This window comes from Grammomys surdaster, unplaced genomic scaffold (assembly GCF_004785775.1).
Source record: "Grammomys surdaster isolate TR1022 unplaced genomic scaffold, NIH_TR_1.0 125977, whole genome shotgun sequence".
Lineage (NCBI taxonomy): Eukaryota > Metazoa > Chordata > Mammalia > Rodentia > Muridae > Grammomys > Grammomys surdaster.
Genome location: NW_021620793.1, coordinates 1816518 through 1833268, shown reverse-complemented (window position 1 = coordinate 1833268; position 16751 = coordinate 1816518). Strand labels below are relative to the sequence as shown.

The 16751-nt window shown below is 45.3% G+C and overlaps 1 protein-coding gene across 2 annotated transcripts in view; it reads right to left on the bottom strand.

Annotated features, from left to right (window-relative positions):
• Positions 1-16751, bottom strand: part of Fbxo42 (F-box protein 42) — a 60407-nt gene that overhangs the window by 29976 nt on the left and 13680 nt on the right. For both annotated transcript variants that reach the window (XM_028754025.1, XM_028754026.1), the window contains exons 2-3: positions 9517-9783; positions 6659-6775 (exon numbers count right to left, since the gene is read on the bottom strand). In XM_028754025.1, coding sequence (XP_028609858.1) covers positions 6659-6775; positions 9517-9766 — 367 coding nt within the window. In that variant the 5' untranslated portion in view covers positions 9767-9783. The remainder of the gene's footprint in view (positions 1-6658; positions 6776-9516; positions 9784-16751) is intronic.

The window sequence follows — 16751 nt, the reverse complement described above, 5'->3', positions numbered from 1 at the left end:
ATATGTGTACACACACACACACACACACACACACACACACACACACACACACACACACTGGGTGTTCTTCCAGAGGACTAGGGCTCAATTCCCAGCACCCACATGGAGGTTCATAACATCCATAACTCCAGTTACAGGAATTTGGCGCCCTCTTCTGGTATCCGAGGGCACTGCATGCACATGATGCAAGACACACATGCAGGCAAATCACCCATAACTGTAAAATAAAATAACTTAAAATCTTGTAAATAGTAATTTTGAATCTATACTTAGAGTTACTTTGTCTTCATAACAAGACAGTCTATTTTAAAAGTAGAGTCTAGCATGTTCTACAAAGCAAGTTCCAGCTCACACCGTGAGCTCCTATCTCAAAATAGAATATAAGGCCGGGCAGTGGTGGCGCACGCCTTTAATCCCAGCACTTGGGAGGCAGAGGCAGGTGGATTTCTGAGTTCGAGGCCAGCCTGGTCTACAGAGTGAGTTCCAGGATAGCCAGGGCTACACAGAGAAACCCTGTCTCGAAAAACAAAACAAAAAATTCCATTCCTCACACTTGTTAAGAACTGCAAATAACAAACAATTCCATTACAGGGCTTCAGAGGAATAAAGCTAACTCCCGTGCTGTGCTGCATCTCCCATTACGGACACTCAGCAGCCCCAGGATATCTAGGTCTTCCTCTGCAGCCCCAGCTTGTGTTGAGCATGGGTGAGCCTCCTGAGGACTAGGAACACAGGTATGGGTTACACAGCTGGCTCAGCTCCTCACAGACTTCAGGAATAGACGAGTCACTTCAGTAACAGAGCCATCGTGAGGACTCCCTGACAACATACTAGAACTTCTCCAACATGACTGCAGCTCACTGCAGTGACACTTGGGAAAGGGAATCCAGGTCAGCTCAGTGGGTAAGGGTGCCTGCTGTCAGGCCTGATGACCCAGGAACCACACGGCAGTACGCACACATACAGTAAGTACAGTAAATGACTCGGCAAGTCCCTGATTACTAGGACAGTCAAGTCTAGCTTATGCTGCCCTAAGTCTACACAGACTCTTAGCAGCTTCCCTCGTGGAGTGAAAGAGCAGAGTGCCTTTATTTTTCAAGGAGAGAGCAAACATTCTTCTCCTCTATTTGGACTGAAACCCCAGCCAGTTGGGCCCCATGAGGTCCCTCACATGTATTTTAATCCTATACCAAAATAGTGCAAGCTGCACTTTCCTGCTTTTCTCTGAACAAACAAAGGTTTCTGAAGCAGGAAACAGGGCCGACAGCTAAGATAGTGAAATGCAAGTGACACAGAGCTGAGTTTCAGTGATCAGTGAAGCTGGGAGAGAAAAGGCATCAATCTGGAACACAATGTTTAGCACTCAGCTATAACCCAACAAGAAGACATCACACTCTGGGACACCATGCATGCTTAGTTATAAGCTCAAGGACAACAGGATTCGGATAATGAATTCTAGACATGAATACAGATAGCAAGACTCTATCTCAAAATCCAGACAGAAAATAGGAATTCGAATAGTCTAACAAGCATCCCACTCACTCTGATTACTGCCTGCTTGGACGAGCCACTGCGTGGTGACAGCAGCAGGAAGGCCTGATGAGATGGGGACTGGCAGCAGGTCTCAGTCCTACCCTGTCCTTGCCATTTACTCAAGTTCTCCACCCAAATAGGTTTTCCTTCCACAACATCTAGACCTCTGGAACGTCACGGCAGCCACAGCTCACAGCAGTATGAATACAGCACCAAGACTGGAGAACCTGTGTGTTCCACCTGTTAAGTCCCCAAACTTGTCCACAAACAACTATAACAAAGACACTTATCTCAAGTTGCCAACAGTGCCTAGCAAAGACATAGCCACGATTTAACTGTACGCAAAAGCCAACAAACAGTTCTCCACAGACCACCAACAGTTTTCTACTGAACTACAATCATTTCAGGTGCAAGATCTTGAGGATTCTGGATTTCTACAGGCCTGAACAGTCCCCCAATGTTCCCTGGGTGAGCTGCACTCTCTTTAACATTCAGACTTTCAGATGTTAAGCTCTCTTGTTTCCCTACTGTCACCAGGGAAAGGCCCTGAGGAATTTATCCCATGCTGGAAGAGACAATGCTGTCATGTGTCTCCCAGCTACAAGCTGGGACATATTTGATAAGGCCTGTAATTACATAACTCTAGACAGCCAATGGTGGGGATCCAGCCTGGGCCTGCAGACTCCTGCAGGTGCCAGATCAGCAGTGTGTGGAACTACACGACTGTACGAGAAGCCTAAACATCTCAAGGCTTACGATGTTGGGAACTGTCTATAGTAATTTGACAAGAGTATCCTCCATAACCAAGGCTGTCATGATTAGACTTGCAGACATTCACCAAGTGAAACTTCACCTGCCTTTTCTGTCCCCGGGCTTTTAACAAAGGAAAGATCTTGTACTTGACATATATTTGTTATGCCTATGGCTTTTCAAGTTTTTTTTTCTTCAGTGTGTGTGTGTGTGTGTGTGTGTGTGTGTGTGTGTGTGTGTGTGTATGCGCATGCGCACCATGGCACTTGTGTGGAAGTCAGATAACTTGCAGGAGTTGGTTCTCTCTGCTATCTGGGTCCTAGTAATTGAACTTCAGTCTTAAGGCTTGGTGGGAGGTACCTTTCCCTGCTAAAGAATACTTGTTCCTGTTTAAGCTTACAAATCTTGACAATTATTAAAATCTGTTACTACTGATATAGGAGATGCTCAAATAGAATTGAAGGGTTCACTGGCAGATCTGCTTAGGAGACATGAAGACACGAAACAGAACTTAACTAAGGAGCTGCCTCCCAAACCCCCAAAGACACAGCCTGTCTGCCCAAGCCTGTCAGAGACGCTGGGATTTAGGATGTAAGGCTGCTGATGTTCATTTATCAGAGTCAACCTGCCATAAAGCTCCACTCTCAGAACAAAGGAGTCAACTGACTTTCCACAAACCATTAAGCCCATCCCCGTATCGCTCTAGAGGGCGACACAGGGTCACAGCCAAGGTGAAGTCCTGGCCTACCATGTAGCCCTTCAGTTCTCTTCTTGAGAAAAGCACAATTCTGTCAGATGAGCAAGATGAAAAAGAATAACACTGGTGCACTGAAACAATTCTGGCAATCTCTTTGCTGTGTATATCTCCCGGCTGCCTAAGTCTCCGGACTCTGCCTAAATTGTTCCAAGTGGGAGCGGGGCTGGGACCTGAAAGAGACATAAGGGTGACGGAATATGTGAGACGCATAAGCCTGAGATGTATAGAAGCTAGGAGAGCATCGACTCCAGGCTGGCTCCTCATGGGGCATCTGCCACAGTCTGACATTCTATACTAAAGAGCTTTGTCCTTTATTAATCTCTATGTGGGCAGATTCCTCATCAGAAAGGCATAGTAACTCTAGAACTAGCTATGAATTAAGTGCTAAGAAGTACAAGGCTATCTACCATGTGAGACCTGTCCTCAAGGGACAAGCACCGGAGGGGACATCCTGGTTGTTTCTCAATCATACTTCATAAGCAGAATTTGTCACATACATCTTACAAATAAAGAAGCCAGAGGAACCTGATTCCCAGATGAAAAGGTCTGACTGACAAAAGGTTGGCCGGCAAAGTTCCTCTAACAGAGACTATGAGGAAGATGCCCGTGTTCAGAGATGAGCAGAGAGAAGTGTAGTCTCCACAGGAGAGGTCAGGGCAGTGTGTGAACAATGTGGCTTTTTCTGTTGTTGTGGGGAGTAGAGTCTAGCTTTAGTTCCATCCAGCTTGAGGTGGCGACAGAAAGAGGACACTCAGGAGGGGGAGGGGCAGGACTGGACTCCCGCCTGCCTTGCACCACAAGGGGAAAGAGGGGAATGTACTCAGATGCAGCTGAGGTGTAATGATTGAGAAAAGGAAAACAGAAAAGATCTGAGGCACAACAGAAACCTTTTATTTTGTTTTACACAGAATCTCAGGTAGTCCAGGCTGACCTCTAACTCACTAAGTAGCCAGGGCTGTCCTTGAACTCCTGATCTTCCTAGTTCTATGAAGTACAAACATACACTACCACATCCAGCTTTGATGTATCTTGAGGGCAAGAACTAAGAATGAATCCAATACCCAAGCCTGTGTTTTTAAGATGATGGTGACATTCACTAAATTAAGGAAGGGAAAAAGTTGGGGGGTGGGGGCTGAGCTCCACTTTTAGCTAAATGAGTATGAAACATCCAGTATCTCCATGGTAACATAAGTGAAGAATTAAAAATGCAGATCCTGAACCAACATGAAGTCAGGATAAGAAAGAAAACTGATGGATCAAAAATAGATACAGAATAGAAAAAGAAAGAAGTGGTGGCGCACACACCTTTAATTCTAACACTTGGGAGGCAGAGGCAGGCAGATCTTGGAGTTTGAGGCCAGCCTGGTCTACAGAGCCAGCTGGTCTACAGAGCAAGTCCCAGGATAGCCAGGGCTACCCAGAGAAACCCTGTCTCCAAAACCAACAACAAATTTCTTTCTTTCATTCATTCATTCATTCATTCATTCACTCACTCATTCATTCATTCATTTATTCATTCATTTATTCATTCACTCACTCATTCATCCATCCATTCATTCATTCTGTGCATGTGTGTAAAAATACATGTACCAAGGTGCATGTGTGAAGAGAGAGGGTAATTCTGGGGGACTTGGTTCCAAGCACCCTTACCTGTTGAGCCATCTTACCAGCCCTGGAATTCTTAGTTTTTAATCTATGCTCCAAAGTGCCCGCTTTTCTATAACGGTCCTCTTTAGACTGCCAGTCAGAACCAGAAAAAAAAGCTATGATATGGAAACTTTTTGTTGTTGTTGTTTTAAACAAAATTACCTATGACTCCTTCCTGGATTTCAAACAGCATGATGAGCTGCCTGCCCTTGCCAGAGGCTCACAGTGAGAGGCTAGAGGGTGCAGCTTGAGATAAGAGCCTTTCCCTTCACGTGCAGACTGCCTCCAGTGTGCTGTTCTGCTCACACAAAGCTGGTTGACACAGGCAGACTTACACTCCTCACTGTGGGACACACTTAGGGCTGGCACATAGCTCAGTGGTAAAGAGCTTGCCCTCAGGAAGAGGCCCTGACATCCACCCCCAGCCTTGCAAACCCAGCCCAATAGTCTTTAGAAACCCTGACAGCATCTTTTCTACTATCTGTAGAAGTAACACACACTGGATCAAATGTGGATCCTAACAGAGAGAACACCACCTAATCCAGCCATTCTGAATCATGATCTGCAAACTTCAGAAACGCCTTTTCAGAGCCCTTTAAGCAACAGCAAGACGATGGTATGTGCCTTTTGTTTCACAGGCAGAGTTTTGTTAGACAGCCCAGCTGGTCTGGAAGCCCTCCTGCTGCCACCGCCACGGCAGACTCCTCTTGCTCTGAGCTGACAACGGCTCTACCAGCTCAGCAGCATGGAGTGAACTGCTGGTGTTCCAGCATGGGCCAAGGCAGTACCACTATTCTCTTTTTCCCGTTACATTTTTTGACTGATTCCTTGGGAAGGAGACATAAGCCACAGTGTGAGAGTGGAGGTCAGGGGACAACTGTCAGTTAACAGACAACCAGCAGGAGGTGGCTCTCCTCCTCCATGTGGGTCCTAGCGATGGAACTCAGGTAATGACAGCATGGCAGCAAGCCCCTTCACCTGCTGAGCCATCTCACCAGCCCTCCCTCAACTACTCTTGCAAATCCAGCGTCCTTCACTGTCACACACTCAGTTCTGATTTCAGCAAGTCCCACAGAGGGCTCACAGGAGTCCCCCTCTTCCCAATAGTCTAGAGCAGCTCAAGTGAACAGGTAGCTCCCTGAGAGCCGTGGGTGACACTTCATCTGTCTCCTTGGTCCACTTTCATTGGACCCCAAAGCAATAAATAAGTCATAACTATTTCTGAACATCTCCAGGTAAGTATAGCAAAAGATCTGGGGGTAGGTGGCACTGAAGGACTACTGGGGTTTACAACTCCTCTCAATATCTGTGTGTGACCAAGAGAATAGAAAAGAAGAGATGCACTCATTTCAGAGACTGTGAAGAATACTCTGGCTTCCATGTCAGACACCCTCTCAGCTCTATAGTAAGCAGCTGACACTGTGACTGGGTCTATCGAGAGGTCCATGAATAGAAACCATAGGCCTCTGGATGACAGAGATGGCAACTCTAGGAGACACTTCTAAACCAGAAATCATGACCATCTCCAAATCCCACACCTTCAAGAACAGGTAAGAAATACTGTTTAAGCTGCTAAGTTTTGGGGTTGCTTCTTGATGGCATGGGTAATGAATGCCCGCTCCTTTCTACCAAAGCTCAAGCTCTAGGTGGTATGGTGGCACATGCCCAAAACCATCACCTTCAGGAGCCTGAAGCAGGAGTACAGTCAAATCAAAACCATAATACCACATTAACAAGCCTTTATCTGTCAGGGTGTCGGGACAGAGCCTAGGCCTTCCTGCGCAAGCACTCTACCGCTGAGTTGTACGTCAGGTCTTACCTCCTGTCCACACTCCCCTCTTCCTAATGCTCTTAGAAATTCTCATTTTACAGTCTCTTCATTTAAGAGCCAGACGAAACACACGCCTCCAAGGAAGTTTCTAGAGACCAGCGCAGGCAGCGTGGGCCTCGCTCTCCCAGTGGGATACTCACTGTGGGAGAAGCGCTGAGTGATGGGGGTCCCGGGATAAGGGTAAGTCCGGCTCTCCCACTGAATGTTTCCTTCCTGGACAGCCTTCATGAAACCATGGTAACACTGGTGGGCTACACCTAAAGATAAGAAAAAACCAAAGGCATCAGCATAGATACTAACGTCAAAGGGGGAAATCACTAAAATTGTATCTTTTATCTGTTTTCTCACTTGTATAAGTCAAAAATGTTTTGAAGAAATCTAAATTTCTCATTTTTGTTCAAAGAAAGAGAACGGAATCAAGGACAGTCAAGATTGAAAGAACTGCATTGTATCAAGCCACAGGCGGTAAAGAGGTGTGTGTGGTTACTGACTCAGCTCACGTTAAAATCCTTGTCCACTTTTTACCATGAGGCAATAAAGACAACTAGTAGTCTTTACTACAAAGCAAGGGGGGCAGAAGTAACCTATCTGTGGGAGGGAAGGAATCCAACCAAGCAGTATCTATATCAGAACAGCTGCTTTAAAAGCATCTGCAGTTAGAGCCTAACAATCAGGAATTTTCCAGCTAAGCAAGTAGATTATGACATGATAGATTGTGAGACACTGAATATATGTCTAAGAGCTGTCTCTTAAAAGTTAAGAGCTTGGGTGGGCTGGAGAGCTGGCTCAGTGGTTAAGAGGACTGGCCGCTCTTCCAGAGGACACAGGTTCACTTCCTAGCACCTACACAGAGGTTCAGAGCCGCCTGTAACTCCAGCTCCACAGGATCCAACACATGCTTCAGGCCTCAGTAGACACCAGGCACACACGTGGTACACAGACATACATGCAGGCAGAACACAAACACACAAACGAAAAGTGTATGTCAGGAGCTTAGGGGCTGGAGACTCTTCAGCGCAGCAGTTAAGGGCACTTGCTGCCCTTACAGAGGACCCAGGTTCTGGTTCTGTTGGGTGGCTTAAAACCATCTGTAACTCCAGTTGCAGAGGATCCAATGCTGTCTTCTGGCCTCTGAAGGTACCTCCACATATGTGGTGCACATACACACACTGAAGGCAAGCTTTCCAGGAACTATGGTGTACACCTTTAATGCCAGCACTTAGGAGGCAGAGGTAGGTGGAGCAGTGTGAGCTGTGGCCAGCCAGGCAAGCATGTTGAGCCCTGCCTCATAAGAAAATAAATAGACATAGGTGAGGAGCTGTACACCAATGGTAAATACACATCAGTCTACGCTGTGCACATCTGTAGGATGGGCACCACCAAGACCGAACCCTACCATAAAGGACAGTCTCTGGGTGGTAATCATATGGTGCCAATACAGGCTCACCAGCTGCAACAAGGCACCACTATGGTGGGCAGTGCTGTTTCTGTACAGGGCACAGGGAGATGGCAAGTCCCGTGCCCACCACTACTGGCTGTGAACCTAAAATCACTCTAAAAATAGAGCGTTATGTTAGGCTATAACTCCTGTGCTCAGAGAACTGACATGTAGGATCATAAGTCCAGCCAGGCTTATATACAAAGCACATGTACGTATGCAGTGGATTTTAAACAGTAAATACTCATGCGGCATGGCAGCTGTGTGTTTTTATCCCAGCACTCAGGAGGCAGAGGCAAGTGGGTCTCTGAGTTCCACACCAGCATGGTCTACAAAGAAAGTTCCAGAACAGCCAGAACTATATAGAGAAATTGTTTTGGTTTTTTTTCTTTTTTTCTTTTTTTTTTTTTTTTTGGTTTTTCAAGACAGGGTTTCTCTGTATAGCCCGGGCTGTCCTGGAACTCATTCTGTAGACCAGGCTGGCCTCGAACTCAGAAATCCGCCTGCCTCTGCCTCCCAAGTGCTGGGATTTTAGGCGTGCGCCATCACTGCCCGGCCTTTTTTTTTTTTTTTAAATTCATCTTTCTAGAACAATATTTTTCTAAAATATTCATTCTAATGAATAATTTCATTAAAGTCATACTTTGGTTTTGCTTTATTGTTTTTTGAGATAGGGCTTCTCTGTGTTCTCTTGGCTGTCTTAGAACTCACCCTGTAGACCAGATTGGCCTTGAACTCAGAGATCCACCTGCCTCTGCCTCTTAGGGCTGGCATTAAAGCTATGCACGATGTAAAGCCATCTCTCCAGCACACCTCTCTCCCTTTCCTTTAGGGGTAAGAAGGTATTAAAATATCTCCATTATCCCCACTTCTGCTTCATAAAAAACTGTAAAAAAAAAAAAATGAGGGTCACAAGCAACTGAGGAAAGAGACACATACATGCACTCACATACATGTACTCACACTAACAAGTACATACAATACATACATACATACACAGACACGGATAACAGACACACATACCAGGCCTACAACTATCTGTGACTCCAGTTGGAGAGATCTGATGCCCTGTGCTGATTTCCACAAGCACGAGGGAGGCACTGTACACGGAGCACACATTTACACGGAGCACAGATACATATGCAGGCAGACACTCATATGTATCAAATACTAAAGTAGTAGTCTAGCTGTTCATAAAATTAACCAAGACAGGAAGAAAAATGTGTTAACTTATCTAATACTAAATTCAAATTTTATAAACACAATGTCTTTAAAGGAGAAACAAAAGAAGGAAGGAGTCCAAAACTAAACTGCTCAATAAAAATGGACATAGCCAGGACTCTGTGGTTAAGAGCTCTTGCTATTCTTCCAGAAGACTCAGTTCAAACCTAGCTCCCACACAGGTGGCTCACAGATCCTGTAACTTAAGATCCAGGGGATCCGATGCCTTCTCCTGGCCTTCATAGGTACCTGCACACATGTAACATATACATACACGGAGACAGACAGACAGACAGACAGACACACATATACACACACATTTCTTTAAAACACTTATACCTTTGATAAGCCGATACCACTGTTTGCAGACCAGAGCTGCAGTCTTGTGTTCCTGATACGGTGAGAGGAAGGACAGAATATACTCCAGAACCTCTTCCGGCAGCTCAGACATGGACCTACTATGTCTCGTCTCCTCATCCTCCAACACTGGGCGCGGGTCCTCATCTTGCTCCATTGTCCCTTCCGGTGCAGTTTCTTCTTGGTCCACGGCCATGAAACTGTCATCTTCACTGTCCGAGGAGCTGGCCATGACACGCCCTTGAAGCTCTAGTGGGTAAGAAGTAAACATTAGTGTCCAACTCTCAGCAGCACCCGAGTACCTCAGCTGCTCATCGTCCCCTTCTCAGAGCACTTTCCCACACTAGTTGGATCTATACTGATTTGACAGGTAGAGTTCAAATGCCAAGCCTACCATATCCTCCCTCCCCCTAGAATGGCACAGAAATCCCAGTATAATCTCAAAGCAGGAAGACTGGGGTAGGAAAGCAGGCTCAGCAGTTAAGAGCACTTGCTCTTCTAAAGGGCCCAGGTTTAGTTCCCAGCACCACAGTGGTTCACAACAGCCTGAATGCTATTTCCAGGGGACCTAGCATCTTCTGGCCTCTATGGGAACTGCACATGTGTGGTAGGTAAACATTAAAACACATTAAAAATAAAAAACAAAAGCGCCACCAACTGGGCATGGTGGCACACACAGACCTTCAATTCTTTAATCTAGCATGTGGGAGGCAGAGGCAGGTGGAGCTCTGTGACTTTTAGACCAGCCTAAAGTCTACACAGTGAGTTCTGGGCCAACCAAGACCACACCCAGTGGTCAAGCAAGCAAAAACAACCTGGAAAACCTGTTCTTTCATAATTCCTTTAACTCAGAGATCTGACTAATGTGTGGTGCAGGGAACACAACCAATGATCCAAAACCTTCCACTGACAAGGAAAAACTAACTCTGGGCCCTAGAAAAGAACAGAAGAATGCTGGAAGATATGAGTTAAGAAAGAGCAGCTTTAAGACAGGCCTAGTGGCACAGGCCTGAGATCCCAGTGCTTGGGAGGCTGAAGCAGAAGTCAGAGGCTCTATACTACGATACATATATTAATACGTGTCAGTTTGAGAAGGGTATGGTTCAACTGTAGAGTGCTTCCCCATACATAGGACAATTCAATTGGAGAATAATAACTTTTTAAAGAACAGACTAGCTGGCTAAACTGCTAACCATAAAACAATATGGACAACAGAAAACATGACAAGAGAAACCCTGTCTCGAAAAACAAACAAACAAACAAAAAACAAAAACAAAAAACAAAAAAGAAGAGAAAACATGACAAATCTAGGCAACAAAAACAAGCAAACAAACGAGCAAACACCCAAATGCCTAACAACAGAACCAGTAATATGAACTGTCTTGGTAATGGGAAACCCATGAAGTGAGGAATGACGGACACATACCCCACATCTCTCAGGAGAACTACTCAGCAGAGAGGGCAGAGTGCACACCAGAGCAGAGCTAACTTGTGCCACTATAAGTGAGGACAGTGACTAACGGACAAAGTTCTAAGGTGCTGGTAAAATTCTCCTTCCTAATCAGGAACTACTGTTCAGTCTATCAAAAAGCCATGGGCTGAATACTCACATACTTCACAAGAGTTGATCAGAATATGTTCTTGTCAATAGTCATTTCTAATGGATATATTATAGATCATTTAAATTTCCTTCTGTGCTAAACTCTAGTTCCAGAAGTCTCTAGAAAGATAATTCTATTTCGTACACAAAGGCAAATAAATCATTTGCAGGTGAAAAGCCTAAGGTAAAAAACTAAGGAACTGTCATTTATATAAGAACAGGTACAGTGGTATACACTTTTAGTCCTAGTGCTTGACAGGTAAAGAGGCAGGAGGATCTCTGTGAGTTGAAGGCCAGCCTGGTCTACACAGTGACTTCAAGGCCAGCCACGCTACACAGTAAGACTGCTCAAAAAGAGAATTACCTTCCAGTTAGATTCTGAAAGGAGAAGATGCTAAGCAGAATTAGGACTAAAAAGGTTTAGTGGGGAGTAAATTCTCTAAGGGATGCAGGGAGCACACAAGAGGTGACATCAGATCAGGATGCTGAGCTGATCAAGCCTCTCTCACAGCTTTCTGAGACAGCCAGTTAGATGTGGTGAAGGATGGACAGGAAGAAGCTCCTGTATCACTACCTGACTAACACACTGGCTGGGGAGCACTCCAAGAGGACTTGGCTGCAAAGCTCCAGCAGACTTTGAAGAGGTAAACAACTCAGCTAGATTCTTCACAAGGAATGTAGGGGGTTTTTTTAATAGTCTTTCTTTGGGGAGGGGGAGGGGCGCATGGCTTTTTGAGACAGGGTTTCTCTGTGAAACAGACTTGACTGTCCAAAAACCCATTATGTAGATGTTGACCAGGCTAGCCTCAGAAATCCACCTGCCTCTGCCTCACAAGGGCATCATGCCCAACCAAGTTCTTTAAACACAAGTGCAAAGAACATTAGGCTTAGTTGTTGGTTTTTGTTTTGCTTTAAATGTCTATGTATGTCTTGCCTGCTGTATTTATAAGCAGCACTTGCATGTCTGGTGCCCACCGAGGTCTGGAACTGTAGCTACAGAAAACTGGGACCTGGCTGTGGGCTCTGGGAACCGAACCTGAATTCTCTGCTGGAGCAACAAGTGCTCCTAACCACTAGGAGCCAATCACCAGCCTCATGGCATTAGTTTTATGTTTTCAAAACTACTTAATTCTAATTATGGATTTACATATTTCTGTGTGTAGGTATAGGTATGTGAGTGCAGGTGCCCAAGGAGACCAGAGACATCAGATCCCCTGAAGCTCCTCCCAGTATAGGAATTAAATTCTGGTTCTCTGCATGAGTTGCATGTACTTTTTGTTTGTTTGTTTTTGTTTATTGTGTTTTGTTTTGAGACACGGTTTCTCTGTATAGCCCTGGCTGTCCTGGCACCCACTCTATAGAGCAGGTTGGCCTCCAACTCAGAGAGATCTCTGCCTGCTGCCGGCAGCATTAGTATTTATTCTTAACCTCTGAGCCATCTCTCTAGCCTTTATTGTTTGTTTGGTTGGTTGGTTGGCTGGCTGGCTGGTCGGTTGGTCGGTTTGGGTTGTTTGATATCCTGTAGCTCAGACAGTCTTTCAACTCACATTGATCTTCCTGCCTCAGCCTTCCAAGTGTTAGGATTGTAAGACATGACCACCATGCCTGACTTGGTTTGCTTGCCTTCTTCCCTCCCTTCCTTCCTCCTTTTCCTTCCTTCCTTCTCCCTTCCCTTCTTTCCTTCCTTCTTCCCTTCCTTCCTTCCTTCTTTCCTCTCTCCCTCCCTTCCTCCCTTCCTCCCTTCCTTCCTTCCTTCCTTCCTTCCTTCCTTCCTTCCCTCCCTCCCTCCCTCCCTCCCTCCCTCCCTCCCTCCCTCCTCCCTTCCTTCCTGTGAATATAAACCCTGCCTTGGTTACACACTGCTTTGCAGGTACCTGATACCTTTTGAGCGTACTCCCCCATCTTCCCCTACTATTCCCACTCCCCCCCCCTCCTCTCAGGCCCCTGGCTCTCCTACAGAGTTTTACTTGTGTTTTCAGTTCTGCATACACACAAGACTGACTCCCTTCTCTCACTTACTGAGTTAACATTAACCTCACTCTACAAACTCACTAAAGAAAAATGTCCAGGAAAAGGGCCTGTTGAGTAGGCCACTGTTCACATCTAATTCCAACCCAGCCCGTCAGCCGCAGCAGAGTACTGACCAGTGTGAGAACAGCTTCAGAGCAGCTGAGTTGGAGGAGGCTATGGAAGGCCATCCTCATTACTAGTTCCCATGCAGAGTACACTGTATGCTTCAGTACAACAATTTACCTCCGCTGCAAACCTAACTGCATGGTCAGCAAATCTGAGCAGTGGCCCTCACACAGCCACAGAGAAGCTTTAAGGCGTTTCACTGTCTCGTGGTCCACAGAGACATCAGCCCCATGCTTCCAAGGACACACTCGCTAGCTCAGCCCTGAACATGGGGTGGCAGATGCCTTTCCTTGGCAATTGTGCACTGCACTAATTCACACAGCTTCCTCTTCCATGATCAGGTCTCAGAGCTCCTGAGGACATGGAGGCATTTTGATGCTCTCAAGTTTTGGAATTTTTGTTTTGTTTTTCATTTTGTTTTCTGTTGGCTGAAAGCATTTCCCACATAACTGCACTGACTCCATGAACGAGGATTTCATGAAGACAAGTTCTCACCCTCATCTTCATTCCTCAGAGTGATGGGTCTTTTGGGAAAACTCACAATCAGAAGTCAACTCAATCGAATTCAAATGTGAAGGCAGGCTGTTTAGCTGGGCCTCTGCCTTCTAGGAAGCATCCTGATAAGCACAGGTCTCCAGACACGTCCTCAGAGCATCTATATGCTGACCCCCACTTCATAACAGAAATTGAATCAAAATACAGCAGATATGCCTGTAAGTCACTGGGTGCCAAGGTAGTCTGCTGGCCAAAACTAAAAGCTTTTATGTCTCTTGAGTTCCGAAGTTCTTGTTTTTTTTGTTCGTGTTGCAAAGAGGGGAGCAGAAAGAGTGGGGGTGTTTGCTTGTTTGTCTGAGAATGCCAAAGGTTGGTATGCCAAGAGGTCACTGACTAACCATGCTAGCTGTGTCACTGAGATCCGGCCTCAGTGAGAGACTCTGTTTTAAAAAATTGTAGTTGAAGGGAAGGTAAAATGGATCAGTGGACGGAAAACCCTTGACCCCAAACTTGATCACCTCAGTCCAGTCCCCAGAACCCACATGGTGCAGGAAGAAGCCAGTTCCCACAAGTTTTTCTCCTGTCTCCACACACGCACAAAGAACGTACACACATATACACACATATACACAGACAGAGACAAACTGAAATTCAGTCGAGTCACTTAATTAAAATGCAGGTGAAGAGTTAGAACAGAATCTAGCTTGTTCTTCATAATTTCAAAAGATTTTTATCATAATCACACAGATGCTGTTGTAAACTCAGGAAGCTCCCACCTTAGAAGTATCAGTGTGAATTAAAGACAACAATGCTCAGCCAGGCAGTGGTGGCGCATGCCTTTAATCCCAGCACTTGGGAGGCAGAGGCAGGAGGATTTCTGAGTTCGAGGCCAGCCTGGTCTACAGAGTGAGTTCCAGGACAGCCAGGGCTACACAGAGAAACCCTGTCTCGAAAAACAAAAAACAAAAACAAACAAACAATAAAAAGGACAAGCGGGGCTGGAGAGATGGCTCAGTGGTTAAGAGCACTGACTGCACTTCCAGAGGTCCTGAGTTCAAATCCCAGCAACCACATGGTGGCTCACAACCATCTGTAATGAAACCTGATGCCCTCTTCTGGTGTGTCTGAAGACAGCTACAGTGTATTCATATATAATAAATAAATAAATCTAAAAAAAAAAAAAAAAAAAAAAAAAAGGACAAGCATGCTCCTGAGAATACAAGAGACCTATGCACAGATTACACTAGGCCTTAAGAGTACACCACTATTATCATTGTCATCTTTGTACCAAGTCAAATGAAAAGTTACAGAAACCGGAAACTTATAGAAGAAAATATTTTACTCTACTTTATGCAGCCACTAAGGATCAACATAACATGTAACATGGACTAAAATAGTGTGTTCAGGGACAGTGAGATGGTAAAGGCACTTGCCATACAAACCGGACAACCTGAGTTTCACCCCTGGGTGCCACAGTGGAAGGCAAAAGCCAATTCTCAAAAGTTGCCCTCTGACATCCACAGTGGTGGGCATATACTGAAATACACATACAAATTAAATTGTTACAATTGTTAGAATACTATGTTTAGATCTCACAGAAGGTACAAAGAGAGAAGGGTTCCTCTAAGAACTAACAACATAGCTGGGTGATGGTGGCTCATACCTTTAATCTCAGTACTTAGGAGGCAGATATCTGCGAGTTCTAGGCCAGCCTGGTCTACAGATCAAGTTCCAGGACAGCCAGGGCTACACAGAGAAACCATGTCTCAAACAAACCAAACGGAACCAAACCCAACCCAGTGCCGTCTAAGTACGCAACAGCACAGGGCAGTGAATGGTAACTTACGTGTGGTGTCAGGCTTGAGCAGCTCCAGCTGGAAGGGAGGAGCTCGCCCAGTGTGGTAAGATGCTGGAGGGATGCGCTGGACCCCACTCTGCTGACCAGGTAGGATTTCAGAGTGCCAAAAGGGAAGGTGGGGATGGGAGGGTTTTAAATTACCATTTTTTTAAACTGGCAATTTGCACTAGAGAAAAGGGTAAAATCCACTTGGCACGCAAACAGATGTTTTGACCACACACATGATATTAAAATATCTTATCTATAGTAACAGAAGCTCATAATTGGGAGACTCCTCTCCTGGCAGTCAATGATTCAACCAAAAAAGTCTAGGAATAGAATGTTTGGCCTAACTACTGCTGTATAGTTGCTATTAGCAAGCTGAGTTCCTCTGACACAGACACCACCGGGTGGCTTCTATAAAGCATCCCATATTTAATAACAGATGGCAGCAGGAAAATTTTTTTCAGTGGTTAACATGTCTGTTACCCAATTAGGATTCCCTTTAATAAAATAAGAAATAATAAAGTATGCCCTCCTATTACCCATCAGCATTCTTTTGTTTGTTTGGAGACAGACTTTTTGAACACATTCCAGGCCTACAACTCTCTATGCAGCTTGACTATGCTCGAACTTGGGACCCTTTTGCCCCAGACTCCAAAGTGCTACAATGTCAAGCAAGTGAGTGGCACAATGGTCAAATCATACGTTTAAAAATACATATATTTTATGTGAATGGTTATTTTCTCTACAAAGTATGTCAATGCATCACATGTGTGTCTGGTGCCTCTGGAGGTCAGAAGAGAGAATTAGATCTCTTGGAACTGGAGTTACAGACTGCCTATGTTCTTAACACCCACATGGGGGTCAAGAACAGAACCTGTGTCCTCTGGAAGAGCAACCACTGCTTTAACCACAGAGCTCTCTCTCTAGTCCCAAACCATACCATTCTTTACAATGATCAATACTCAATACAAGTACCTTAGGACTTACAAGGGGCTGTAGCAATGGGCCAGCCTCAAGGCCACCCACTCTCCTTGTCTAGATGTAGCAGTCAAAGGATTTGCTACCACTAAATAAAGGTTAGTTAAGAAAAGGGCACTGGGGCTGGAGAGATGGCTCAGCGGTTAAGAGCACTGGCTGCTCTTC